This window comes from Echinops telfairi, unplaced genomic scaffold (genome assembly GCF_000313985.2).
Source record: "Echinops telfairi isolate 266 unplaced genomic scaffold, ASM31398v2 ScPeMD7_7410;HRSCAF=8448, whole genome shotgun sequence".
NCBI classification, from domain to species: domain Eukaryota; kingdom Metazoa; phylum Chordata; class Mammalia; order Afrosoricida; family Tenrecidae; genus Echinops; species Echinops telfairi.
In genome coordinates, this window is record NW_022111310.1 from 2,418,486 (window position 1) to 2,432,556 (window position 14,071).

At 47.7% G+C, this 14,071-nt stretch overlaps 1 protein-coding gene across 1 annotated transcript in view; it reads left to right on the top strand.

Moving 5' to 3' along the window:
• ANP32B (acidic nuclear phosphoprotein 32 family member B) overlaps positions 1-14,071 on the top strand; it is a 275,087-nt gene that overhangs the window by 73,572 nt on the left and 187,444 nt on the right. Inside the window, exon 2 of the mRNA XM_045296651.1 lies at positions 5,493-5,629. Within this exon, the coding sequence (XP_045152586.1) occupies positions 5,564-5,629 (66 nt within the window). The 5' untranslated portion in view covers positions 5,493-5,563. The remainder of the gene's footprint in view (positions 1-5,492; positions 5,630-14,071) is intronic.

Below are 14,071 nucleotides of genomic sequence, written 5' to 3' on the forward strand. Positions count from 1 at the left end.
CCCCCCCCCAAGATACTTTCTAAAGTACATATTGTGGCATAAATTCAAAAGCGGGCCACCGTTGTCTGGAAACCATCACCACTACCTGAGAGCGGTATTTTCCCAGTCTCACTGACGGCAGAGACATGGGTAGCAATCAGGTGGGTGCTATTGGGAGAACTGGCTGGCCTTTGCTTTGAGTTATAGCTTTCCTAATTATTTCCTTTGTAGCTGTTAAGATGTTCTTTTAAAAAGCAAACTGCCAATCGATCATAGTTTGGGATGGCTCATTTGTTTGACCGGGCATGGGAAATAAAACAATGATCAATGCCATATGGGATTCCCCCATTTTACTTGTGATGGTGCCTGATTAGTTCCTTTCATTGCCCGGGATGAGGTTGAGCAGTAGCTTTCCATGGAGACTTCAGCCAGAATGTGCCCCTCCAAGTCAGAGGGGACTGGGGGGTCCCCTCCCTGACGTGTGTCTATGACAAGCAATGAAGCTGTGCCTCTGTCCAAACATGGGACACTCACCTCTTAGATAGCTTTCTCACCACATCAGCTCAAAAAGACAAGCCAAGCTCGTTCATTTTTTACTGACCACAGGACGGCACGACAGGAGCATTTGAGCTACACCTTCCATCCTTTCACTAGTGGAAATTGGTCTCTGTGGTGCTCAAAGTCACCGTGTTTTCTTTGTCCAGTGCACTCAATAGAGTAGCCCAAACCTTCAAGCAAAAGCCTGGCCAGACCCCAGGGCACAAGTCTTGTGCCCACACTGTTTTCCTGGGGAGCATCATCCTTGGACCCGACTGCACCTGGGGTCACCAGCACAGGCTTGGGCTCACACCAGCAGTCCCCAGTCAAGGAGAGAGCAGAACATTTGCAATCAAACATCGCAAGACTGGAGCGCAGTGCAGAGCAGGGGGGCGGGGCAGGCAAGCTGTGCACACAGGCCACCCCAAAGAAGGGAGTCCAGAGAATGTCAGGAGCCTCTGATGGGGGTGGGTGGGTGGAAGTGAAATGCAGTCAGGCTGGCGTCCTAGGAGCTACCTTCCCAAATCTCTTAGGCTCACCATAGAGAAGCACCCCCAAATGATGCCACACACTGACTGGAGCCCGAAACAAGTTTCTCTGCCTTCCACTTCTGTGCAATGATAGAATCGGGGGTCAAGGAGGTTTGGAGGAAAAGGTCTGCCTGCCATGATCCATCCACCCAACCAAGCCCACCATTAGGTGAGTCTGGCACATGGTGACCCTGAAGAGGTGAACTGCTGTGGAAGCTCGCAAATCCACGCACATTCATTGTAACTTGCTGAACAATCTCTTCCTCTTGGCAGTGGGAAGTGGCAAGGTTCAGAGAAACTGTTCAGCGGTGCCCCTTCAAATGGCACATGTGCCCCTCTCTCTGCTATCTTCCTAGACGTTTCAAGATTCACAGCACAGGAGCGGGGAGACCTCTATGTCCATATCAAAGGGCAGAGCCCTCAGACAAGCCAGCCACAGACAGAAGTCAGCCTTGCCTAAAAGAGAAGTCATTCTTGGGAGAGGAGATAATTCCTGGCAGATGTTTTATACAATATCATGTATCAGAGTTGAATCCTTCCGCTATGTTTATTCAACCTGTATTTTGAGCACATCGTCTGAGAAGTTTGGCCAGATGAAGAAGGATGTGGCGTTGGGATCAGAGGAAGGCTACGAACAGCCTACACTGTGCAGATGAAACAACTGGGCTAGCTTAAAGCCAGCAAGACTCGAGGCCCTTGCTGAGGAAAATCTAAAAGTCGTCAGTACGAGGGAAACTTAATGTAAAGAAAACCAAAATCCGCACAACAGGACCAATACAAGACGAAACATCGCGACAGAAAGGTTGAAGTTGTCAAGGGTGCCATTTTGCTTGGATCCCCAGTCAGTGCTTACGGGAGCTGCAGCAAGAACCCAGGCCAATCTGCCACACACGACTGCTTAGAGCAAGGATGTCACTTTGAGGACTGCACTGTGCCTGACCAACGTCATGCCTGGTCTTTTCAATGGCTGCCTGTGCGTGTGAGTTGGACATCGAATAAGGAAGACTGGATGCATTTGAATCGTGGGCTGGCAGGATACTGAGAGCCCCAGAGACCGCCAGAAGAACAAAGCAGCCTGCCTTTAAGAAGTCTAACAAGAATGCTCCTTAGAAGCAAGAGTGGCGAGACTTTGTCTCACGTACTGTGAACATGTCAGCAAGAAGGACTGGTTCTGGAAAAGAACACTTTGTTTGGTAAAGTAGAGGGTTGTCCAAAAACAAGGCCCTCGGGTCAGAGAGGAGACCCAAAGCCCATCTGTAGACAATTGGACATCCCCTCACAGAAGGGTCACAAGGAAGGGACGAGCCAGCCAGGGTGCAGTATGCACTGAGGAAACATACAACATTCCTCTAGTTCCTTAAAGCTTCCTCCAGCCCCCTATCATGACCCCAGTTCTACCTACAAATCCAGCTAGACCAGAGCATGTCCACTGGTACAGATGAGGGCTCCTGACACAGGGAATCCAGGACAGATAAACCCCTCAGGAACAGTAATGGGAGTACCAATACCACGAGGGTAGAGGGAACGTGGGGGGAGAAGGGGAAGAAAGGGGGAACTTTGATACAATGATCTATGTATAAACACCACCACCACCCCACCAGGGGGATGAACAACAGAAACATGGGCAAAGGGAGACATAGACGTGCGTGAGATATGAAAATAATAACAATTTAACGTTTATCAAGGGTTCATGAGGTTGGGAGGCTGGGGGAAGGAGGGGGAAAAGAGGAATGGATACCAAGGGCTCAAGTAGAAAGAAAATGTTTTGAAAATGATGATGGCAGCATATGTACAAATATACTTGAGTTCATTGATGTATGGATGGTGATAAGAGCTTAAGAGCCCCCAATAAAAGGATTTATAAGAAAAAGAACAACAAGGCCCTCCAGGAGATGACTGACACAGTGGCTGCAGCAACAGGCTGAAACATAGCAATTGTGAGGTCGGTGCAGGGTCAGGCTGTGTTTGGCTCTGTTGTACATTGAGCCACTAGGAGTCAAAACCAACTCCACAGCCTTTGACAACAGCATAATGCCGTCTGGGAGGGTGGGGGGAGAGAGTGGGGGGGCTTCCAGGTCTTTTCTCTCTGCTACCTCTCTAGAACTCCCATCAGTGTGAAATTGTTTATCGTAAGTTGATTCTCAATTTGCCATTTATCTTTTTCTTCCTGTTTTTCATTCCTGAGTGTTCCTATCCTATGTATAGCGCCAAGCCCTACCTAGCCAGGAGAGACCCCCGCCTCTTTCCATCACTCATTCCATCTTCTCACAGAAGGGTCTCTCCAGAAAGAAGATTCAATATCGCTTCATTGACTTCTCTGCGTTTCATATGTCCTTCTGAGAACGGCAGGTGCCATCTCTTTCCAAAGAAACATAATTTTTAGATGAATGTTTTAGGGGGTGTGCGGTGCTAAGAGCATGACCTCTCAAAACCTGTCATGAATCGAATTGTTTCCCCTCCCAAAATACGAGTCCACTTGGCTGAGCTGGGATCCTCAGAGGTTTTCCAGTTATGTCATGATGCGACCCATATCGGACTCTGGTTTGATCAGCAAATTAACGATAAGAGGATTAGGGTGAGATGCAACACCCTTACTCAGATCACAACCTTGATCAAATGTACAGGGATTAGAGTGGGATAAGCCAACCAAGCTCATTGCCATCGAGTCTATTATGAATCATAGCGACACTATAGGACAGCGTAGAACTGCCTCTGTGGGTGTCTGACACTGTAAACCTTGACAGGTATAGAAAGCCTCATCTTTCACCCAAGAATTTGCTAGTGGTTTTGAACTGCTGACCTTCCGTTTACCAGCCCAACACATAACCACTACATCACCATGTGACACTTTTAATCAAATCAAAGCTCTAAGGCTTTAAGGAACGTGTCCTTGAGGTGCGGCCGGCAACACCTTTTATTGGCAAGCTCAAACTCTCTGCCATCCATTGATCCTGACACTTAGCGACCCCGTAGGGCAGAGTAGACCTGCCTCCTTTGGGTTCCTGAGACTTTAAATTTGTATAGCCTCATTTATCTTCTGCGGAGCGGCTGGTAGGTTCAAACCACTGACCTTGTGGTTAGTAGCTCAATGCATAGCCCACTATGCCACCACCAGAGCGCTGCTACCTTTTATAAGAGACAAAACGAGAGAGAAGCCGCAGAGAGATGGAGGGACCTACTACCGGGAAGAAAAGAAGAGCCGGAGAAAGCCTGTCCCTGCACTAAGAACTTCTAGATCTGGGACAAGAACAATGCCAACACATGGAGATCTCCAAGGGATGCTGGACTTAGAGATGCTGAAAGGAGATCTGGACCACTGTGGTCATTACATAACCTGGTGTCAAGCTTGAGACTATTGAGAGTGAAGGGGTGGAGTTTAGCCTGTCAATCAGATCGCAGTTTGATGACCTCATTTGGAGGTGCTACAGAGATAAACAGCTTGCTGGAGGTGGAACACACACTCTCTGCGAGACATGCCTGCTGACAAGACACATGGAGCTACGCTGATGGCATACGGAGCCTTGGAGGTGGAAGGCCACGTGGAGACTCCTGCCAGTGCTGAGATGTCTCTACTGCCACTGGACCCACAAGACCTTCCACCCACTGGCCTGTGATCTTCCTGCATTCGGCGTCATTGCATGTACTGCGTGAGTCTAAAGAGGAAATGTATAGACTGGTGTTGTACATATGGGCTAATAGCGGACTTATGGACTTGATCTGCACTGGGCTGTGATGTTTTCTCGAGATACAATTGCTCCTTGATATAAAGTTCTCTCTAACACATATATGAGTATCTATGAATTGGTTTCTCTAGTCAACCCAGGCTAACACAACCGTCTTCCTTAACGGTTAGCCAACAGAGAGAGAGAATCTACCTCTAGCGCTGACACTGTGCACACAGGCTTCTTGGCTCCTCCACAGTGAGGGAAGCGTTTCCTGTTTGTTGAAGTTGCCCATCCACTTGTGCGATTTCTGTTTTAGCAGCATGAGCGAACTACGGCAGAGCCTGCCTACGTTTGCAATTTACTAGCCATTGACCCTCTGAGTCTCAGCTTCCTCATCTGTCAAATGAGAACAATAAGAGTGCCCACCTCATAATTTGACGTGAGGATTACAGACTCTCACAGAACAGGGATGGCAAGGAATACCAATCCGCAGTATCTGCTATTGTTAAAGGCATGCCGTGTTTCAATAGCATAATAACGCTGCCTCAACATTTAGGTGAATTTTATCTCTCAAGTGTGAAAGGAAGCTTTCTCACAAGAGAACTCCCTGTAACTTTAGAAACCATGGAGAAAGGGAGAGGTAGAAAAAAAATTGGGGTGGTGTGAAGTGTCTTGATTTTCAGAACAACAAAAAGAAAATAAATCTTTCAAACTGCACTATCAACATAGACAAAAAAAGCAATACTTCCCAAAGAATTATTCCCTTTCTCCCACCCTACAGCAAACCAACAGAAACGGACAAAAACCCGCCTCCGTCCAGCCCATTCCAGCTCCCAAAGGGTTCCCTTCAGGATGCAGCGGAACTACTCCATTGGATTCCTGAGACTAGATCTTGACGGGAGGCGCCTGGGATCCCAGGTAGGAAACATCCTCTGGTCTCTATGCATGTACCTGTTTCTGTCATCTCGCATACGTGCAGCCTTTGGCCTTTTGTAAGTTGCTTATTTCACTCAGCACATTGTCATCCATGGCCATGAGTGCCTAGCACGCACCAGGACTTCCTTTCTCTTTATGGCTGAACAGTGTTCATTCCACGTGTGTAGACAGTACCTTGTGGTTCTCCATTCATCCATTGACGGGCACCTAGGTGCTTCCCATCTTTTTGCTACCGTGAGTAGGGCTGCCATGGAAATAGGTGCACAGACCTGCCTGTCTACAGGGCTGCTCTCAGGTCCCTGGGGCATCTACGTAGGCATGGAATTGCTGGGCCAAATGGTAGCATTTTAACTTTTGAAGAATCACCTTCCTGGTTTCCAGAATGATCGTACCACTTACATGTTGACCAGCAGTGGAGAAGTTTCTGATTCCCCCATATCTTTGCCAGCTCTTGTAATTTTCTGGTTTTATAAAAAAATTTTTTTGATGATCATTGCCATCTTAGTAGGGGTGAGGTGGCATTTCACTGTAGTTTTGACTTGTGTCTCGTCAATGCCCAAGCATGAGGAGCATCTTTGCACGTGTGTTTGTTCTACAGCGGTGGGAAAACCGGCGCCGATTCTGGGGGATGGTTACACAGCTTGACTAATGGAATGGATATCATATGGCACACACCAGAAGGAGTGTGAAGTGGGAAGTGTGTTGGCTATAATTTTTGCAACAGCAGCGAGCCAAAGGAAAGAGCGATCCAAGGGGAGGCAGTTGCTGACACTGCTTAGGGAAAGCCAAACACCTCCTGCGACGGGTTCTCTTGGCTTCAAGGTTTAGGGTCAGGTCTCTGTGGGACTGTGCAACCAATTGATAAAGACTGTTTCTAGAGCTTCTGTTCTAAACCTGTGTTTGGCGAGGAAAGTCTTGAGAGCAGTAACTCCATAACATAAACGAGTAGTAGTTTTATAGGTTAATTAAAACATTTGGGAAGAATAAGAAAAAAGTGCGTCGAAAACTTATTAAATCAATCAATAAAAGTATAAATGTAGAAAGTTGTAGGTATCAGAAGAAACAGCTCAAAGAGCAGAAAGTAATTATCTGGTTGAGCAGCCATCGGAATGAGAAATAACGAGGAAGCATTTTTCATTATTAATGAGATTTTATTATTATTTAACTTTTCAATATATATGCATGTATTTCTTGGATTAAAATGAAAATTGATTTTGAAATAAAACTAGAATCACATGACAGCTACAAGGAAGTTAACTTAGGTTCCAGGTGAGAAAGAACTTTCGAGTACCTAAAATTAGCCAACAGTGGTACTGGCTGCTCCTGTAGATAGTGAGTTCCCTGTCATCAGAAGCATTTAAACAGAACGATTTTTCCACCTGTCAGAAATAAGGCAGCGGTCCCAGCTTTGATTCGGAAGTTAGACTAATCGGCCATTCTGATCCCTTCCATATCGAAGACCCCTTACACTTCTACGCATCTGTGGCAGCTACAATGTTATTATCATTTATCTCCTAAGTAATTAATCCATCGTTAACCTTAATAAGCATTTGTGAGTACCTATTTGTTTCTGGGAAGCCCACAGGGGCAGTTCTACTCTGTCCGATAGGGTCACGATGAGTCAGCATCAATTGGATGGCAGAGAAAGAAAAGAAAACAGTTTTCTAGCACTGCAGTAGTTTGGATTGGAAATAAGGGGCGGAAGGGGGGGCGGCTACTGAGATAGACTGCTATCCTGTCTGCCTACAAGGGTCCCTGAAGGCCGGCCCTGGAAAGGCCCTGAGCAGTCAGCTGATCCAACCCATCAAGAAAGGAAACAGGTCCTGAGCTCACATCCAGCTCTCTGGATTCCTCCGTCACGGCTCTTTCTCTCACAGGCCTGTTCTGAAGAGCACTTTCTTGTTTAAAACACAAAACAAACCAACGAAAACGAAACTTCTCCACGGTATTTTACTAATCACAAACACACCTCATCGCACAAGGAATTTCCCCCTTTTGAACTGTACCAAGGTTTGACTTCCCGGGTACCTGCTTCAGAAGGGCACGCAGTGAGCCTTCTAGAGGTACGCAGTCAAACTTCAGTGAACCCAAGCCGCCAAGTCAGTCACCAGAAAGAGCTAAACCAACAGAAATCAAGCGAATTGGCTTGGCTTTGTCTCACCAGCTCGTGAAATGCGTGAGAATGCTTCAGTAGAGAATTACCGCCTGTGTCATGGGTAAAATCCCAAATCATTTTGTGGAGTTTGTTACCGTTCCAAACGCGAGAAGGTGCCAACACCTGCATGTCCCAACATCTGTCCTATCGCTTCCTGGATCCTGGGGCTTGATTGGGTTGTCCTGTCCTGTCTTTGCCAGACTCTTGCTGAAGTTCAGCTTCCCCGAGCTCTGCCAAAACCCAAGAGTACTGTGTGTGGTGCCTGAGAGCCGTGGCTCTGGACCAGGGGCTACTTCCCCACCTCACAGGAGGATTTGGCAAAATCTGGAAACAGGTTCAGTTGGCCCCCTGGAAAGGGATGTCACTGGCGTGTAATGTGGGCCAGGGAACTGGTAAGCATTCGACAGTGCACAGACAGCCACCGCCACCTCACGCCACACACCACACACACACCACACTCAACACACACACACAGCTAGCCCCAAATGCCCACAGCACTGCTGTTGATCAATTCCGGGATGGACTCTTGGCTGCAAGTGGTAGCACTTCAATTCCCACTTGCTCGGCAACAACAAAGAAGGGGGCGTGAGCCCTGAAGAGCACCTGTACCTGCTGCAGGCAAGGGGCTGCCGTGGACAGAAAAGGCCACCTCAGGAAGGACAGGCCACTTGACGCCCATCGGCCCCCACTGATTTCTCTCCTCTGCTTGTTTTCCGTCTGTCCTCTTTCTTTGCAGGTGGCAGAGGACTGGCCACCCAGTTCTGAACTCACCCCTCACCGCGCCACACCCCTTCTCAGCTCCACTGGCACAAATCCCTGGGCAGGATCCCGATTGGTCCCCGGCCTAGTTGGCTAGTGCCGCTCTAAGAGAAGCACTACAAGCAGGTGGCTTTAATCGACACACCTGTTTTCTCACAGTCTGGGGGGACTACAAGTTGGGCTTCGGGGTGTTGGCTCTAGGGCAGTGGGTCTCAAGCTTTCTCATGCTGCAACCCTTTCATACAGTTCCTCACGTGGTGGTGACCCCCAACCATACAATTGTGTTTTTTTTGCTACTTCATCACAGTCATTTTGCTACTGTTATGGATCGTAAGGTAAATATCTGATATGCAGGATGTATTTTCATTGTTACAAATTGAACATAATTAGACATAATTAAATCATAGTGATTAATCACAAAACAATATGTAATTATATATTGTGAAATATTTATGTATTTTCCGATGGTCTTAGGCAACCCCTGTGAAAGAGTCGTTCGACCCCCAAAGTATGGTGACCCACAGGTTGAGAGCCGCTGGTCTAGGGGAAGTCGCACTCTCGCTCTCACTGTCTGCTCTGAAGAAAACACCTTGCTTGTCTCTGCGCTTCTGCTTCTGGGGGATTTTCCTGTGGCTTGGCATTTCTTCCCCCCCAAGGCCGCTGCTGTACTGGCTTAGTCAATATCTTTTAGATTGCAAAAGAGATTGAATTTAAAACACACCCTGCACTAATCCTGTCTCCCTAACATAACAAAGGCAACCCATCCCCAAATGGGATTATAACCACAGGCAGAGGTTAGGATTCACCGGGCACATATCTGGCGGGTGGATGTGGGGGGCAGGCTGGTGGACGCCACGTTCAATCCATAGCAGTCCAAAACAAAGACACAGACCTCACTGCTGTTGAATTGATCCTGACTACAGTGTGTCAGTCCGGGTAGACTAGAGAAACAAATTCATTGCCACTCACATGTGTATAAAAGAGAGGTTTCGATGAAGGGTAAGTGTGCATTAAGAAAGCATCCCAAGCCGGTCCAGTCCAAGCCCATAAGTCCGATATTAGCTCATATGTGCGATACCAGTCTATAAAGTCCTCTTCAGACTCATGAAACACACACAATGATGCCAAATGCAGGACCATCACAGGCCAGTGGGTAGAAAGTATTTGGATCCAGTGGTGTTGTAAGCATCCCTGTGCTGGCAGGGGTCTCTACGTGGGTTCTGCAGCTACAGAGGTCTGGTTGCATCAGGGTAGGTCCACGTGGCTTCTCGTTCCCAGGGCGTAGCGCCATGTGTTCTGCCAGTAGAGTCTCCAAGGGAGTGAGCAGAGAGTGTCTTCCGCCTCTAAGGAGGAAATACAGGAGTTCCCAGAATTCTCAGGAGAAGCCCATGCCCACACAGAGGCCTCACCCAATTGACAGACCAGACTCCACCCCTTCACTCAGAAGCCTCTCAAGTTCCAAATTGACCCCAGCTTGTGTAACTACCACCTATGGCGACCCTTAAAGGTAGCACTGCCCCTTTGGGTTGCCAGACTTGGATGTCAAGCTCACTTCTGAGCCAATGATCCGGCCGGCGAGGGTGAAGTACGAGACAGCCATTAGCCTGGCCTGGAACATGCCCACCTCCATGGCTAGAGGGATAGAATCTGTTTCTTGACAAGAAGGGAGCCGTTCTGCACAACTGAAAACAACCGCCACTACAGCATGGAATAACAGAGGGGGTCGGGCGCAGGTGCCTGCATGCTGCTCCTGGCGTTGCCTCTAACTTGCAGTGAGATCTTGGGCAAGCCCCTTCCCGTCTGTCTGCTCTCTGCTTTCTTGCCTCTGCAATGAAAAAGAAGACCAAAGGTCAAATGGCTTTTCCATCCCTCACCTTTGATAACTTTGGGTGCGTGGTTAAGTACTAGTCACCCAGGGTGCAATACAGCACCAACAAAACACACATCATTCCTCTAGTTTCCACTATCACGACCCAGGTCTACCTTACAAATCCAGCTAGACCAGAGTACACACATTGGCACAGATACGAGCTCTGGACACATGGAATTCAGGACACATGAACTCCTCAGGAACAGCAGTGGGAGTAGTGCTATCATGAGGGTAGGGGGATGGCGGGGAGAGGAAGGGGAGAAAAGGGAACCCATCGCAACGGTGGATATATAGCCCACCCTTCAGGGGGCCGAATAACAGAAACGTGGGTGAGGGGAGACAATGGACAGTGTAAGACATGAAATAACAACAATAATATATCATTGATCAAGGATTCACGAGGGTGGGAGGGCCGAGGAGGGAGAGAAAAAATGAGGAACTGATATCAAGGGCTCAAGTAGAAAGAAAATGTTTGGAAATGTTGATGGCAACATATGTGCAAGTGTGCTTAATATAATTGAGGATGGATTGTGCTAATATTTGTAAAAGCCCCCCAATAAAATGATTAATAATAATAATAAAAGAAACATTACATAAATTAATAAAATCTGCCTTCACCTTGGGATATAATTTTATCTTACACCTGATTGTGAAGTGACCATGAGAAATCCACAATAGGAAAAATAAAGCAAAGGGTCCTCTGCCTTCGATCACCCCTCCATTCAGTAGATACGCCCTAAGCCCCTCTATGGGTCAGGCATAATCCAGTGACCTTCGAATTCATCCCCAAACAAACACAGACCCCTGCCCCTCAGGAGCTCACCTTCCAGTGATGGAAGAATGTCTTCAATCCTGGTCCATCATCGTCCAGGTACCTCTCAGGCCTTGCCCGCTTCCCCATGCCCAAGAGAACTCACACGCATACATTGCACTCCACCAGCCGGAGTGCCCAGCTGGCCAACTCCAGAAATCACCAGTCTTCTCGCATCGCTTCTCCTTAGAGTCCTCTTGCTTTCTTCTGCCATGTGTGTAACCTCCTCTGGGAAGCCTCGTCTGGGCGCGCTTTCTCCCGCCCTCCTCTGTACCCGCCTCCAGGACCTCGTGCAGATGTGACCCCTCTTACTCTTCGCGCCTCTCACGTTATGTGGGCCTTATTGATGCCAGGGCTTCCCTTGTCAGCTGTAGTTTTGTTTGTTGGTTTGTGTGTTTTAAGAGAAAGGAAGAGTTCTTATTTACCTGAGTGTTTTCAGAGCTTGACACTCAACACACACACACACACACACACACACACACACACACTCCAAATCTGCTCTTCCTCCTTGGCGCCTCCACAAGTGGCACCTACATCTTTCCAATCGCTCAAGACAGAAGCCTGGGCATCGTCCTCAAGGGCTCTCCCTCCCTCACCGCCGACATCCAACCAATCCTAAGACACACCAAGTCTACCTCCACATGCACTCTCACCTGTGAGCGGATCGCCACCTCCCCTGTTCTGGGTCCACCGTATCCGTGCCCTGTAGCCTGGCTGACACATGGGTGAGCATTCTCTTTATGCGCGATCTCCTCTAGGAAGCCAGCCTAGATGCCTCCCCCTACAAGCTGGGCGAGGCTTCCCTCCTCTGTGCCACGGAAGACTGCAGTGTTCACCAATTTGGACGGCAATTTTCCTCTCCGACAACAGGATACGTTCTATGATGATAAGGTCGTTTTTATGACTGTGCCCAGCTCCTAGCCCATTGGGATATGGCGAGCAGCCACGAATGGCTTTGTAACAAAGTCAGAAAGGAAAAAAAAACCAACACCTTATTTAGAGCCAGAAAACCTGAATTTTACCTTTCTGTCATGAACAAGTTGGGTCACTATGCAAATGCATGGAACTTCTCTGAGCCTCAACATTCTCATTTGTGAAATGGTCATAATAAATCCTTCCCAGTCTACCTCCTGGGTTGAACAAAAGAATTAAATAGTATATACATAGTTACACACACACATATACTATTTATAACCTCTGGATTGTTTTACACATGCTAGGAACTATTTTTATTTTTTGCATCTTTTCCCGCTGAATTCTTGCAAATATAATTACGTGCGGTGCATCCTTGAGAATTCCCTGTAGGTGCCGAATCCAAGAAGACAATTCTAATTAGAAGTGAAATCCCATGATTAAAGAATGAGAACCTCTTTGATATGAATTGCACTGGCGGCGCTGCTGCAAAACACCCTAAATGTTACTTAAACAACCAACACCCAATTGATACAAATTAAACAAATTAGCTCTGTGTAATGCTGGGGCCAAAGGAAATAACTGGCAACTTACAACAGATAGAGAAAAGAAAGAAAAATAAACCCAAGGCAATTCTGAATTCAGTTTGGCACCTTGTCAGCTAGCAGCACCATTTAAAGATGATAACTCCCAATGCTGTCATAAGCAGTGTGCACCTTTGGGAAAACAAATAGATACTATATGGTGAGCCCCATAAGAATTCTCTCTTGGAAATGAATCCTAAGTGAAAATGCAAACACAATACAGTCTTTACAGAAATCAACAGGATTACTTGTAACTTGTCATCAAAAAGTGCAAGCATCACCAATAATGAAGAAGTGGTTACAGGAGAATGAGAGGTCCGCAGTCATTAAAAGCCATCCCTATGAGCCAGGCGCCCTCCTCCACAAAGCCTCTGACGATCCTGCGGGCTTGTGGCTTGTTGCTCGAGAGAGCAGATCTTTGTGTGAATGTTCCAGCCAGACACGGCCCAGTTCTTCTAAGTGAGCCCCATGAAGGTGTTCGGCATACGCCAGAGTTTGTGAGGTACCAGGGGACAGTGAGTCTCCAGGAGCTCCCGGCCAGGTTGAGGCTGGCCCCCGAACCGTCCATCCAATATGGCAGTATTGTCAGTGTTCTGCTCACCATGGGGCTGTCTGCACTGTGCTGCCCTTGAAAGAACCTGTGGACACTTGCAGTACGGCTTTGTCTCCTGCACTGTGGAGGCAGCTCCCCACTTCAGGAGACAGCCAGACCCCCTAGGGAGAAGGAATTATGTTCACTGAAAGAAGCCAGGGATGAGACAGCCTTTGACGCTGTGCTCCACGGTTGGGAGCGGCCCCTCTGGTATCCACATCCTCGTGTTTCCCTCTTGGGTAAGGGAGGGTCCAGCGACTCACTTGTATGCGACAGAACACGGCAGGAGAGAGGCTGCATGACTCCTGAGAGAACAGGCCAGAAAAGGGCTCGCAGCGTTGGGCTGGGTCTCTTGGACCATTCATTCTCTGGGAATCTCAAGCCACTGTATAAAAGGTCCCGTGACTGCCACACTGGAGAAGGGACAATGTCAAGTTGTGGACTGGGTGGGGGAAGGGGTCTTGGTGAAGTTCTCATAGGACCGCCCAAGCTACCCTGGAAGAACGAGCAAGTATCATGTGTAATGTGGGGAGTGGGGGGTAGGTAGTTCTCTGCACAACTCCCTTGGCCTTTTCTTCACCAATGACGATTCTCAAATTTCTTTTTTTTTAGTCTTTTTGTTGTTGTTGTTGTTGTTGTTTGTTTGTTTTTAAAACATTTTATTAGGGGCTCATACAACTGTTATCGCAATCCATACACATCAATTGTGTAAAGCGCATTTGTACATCATTCTCAAAACAT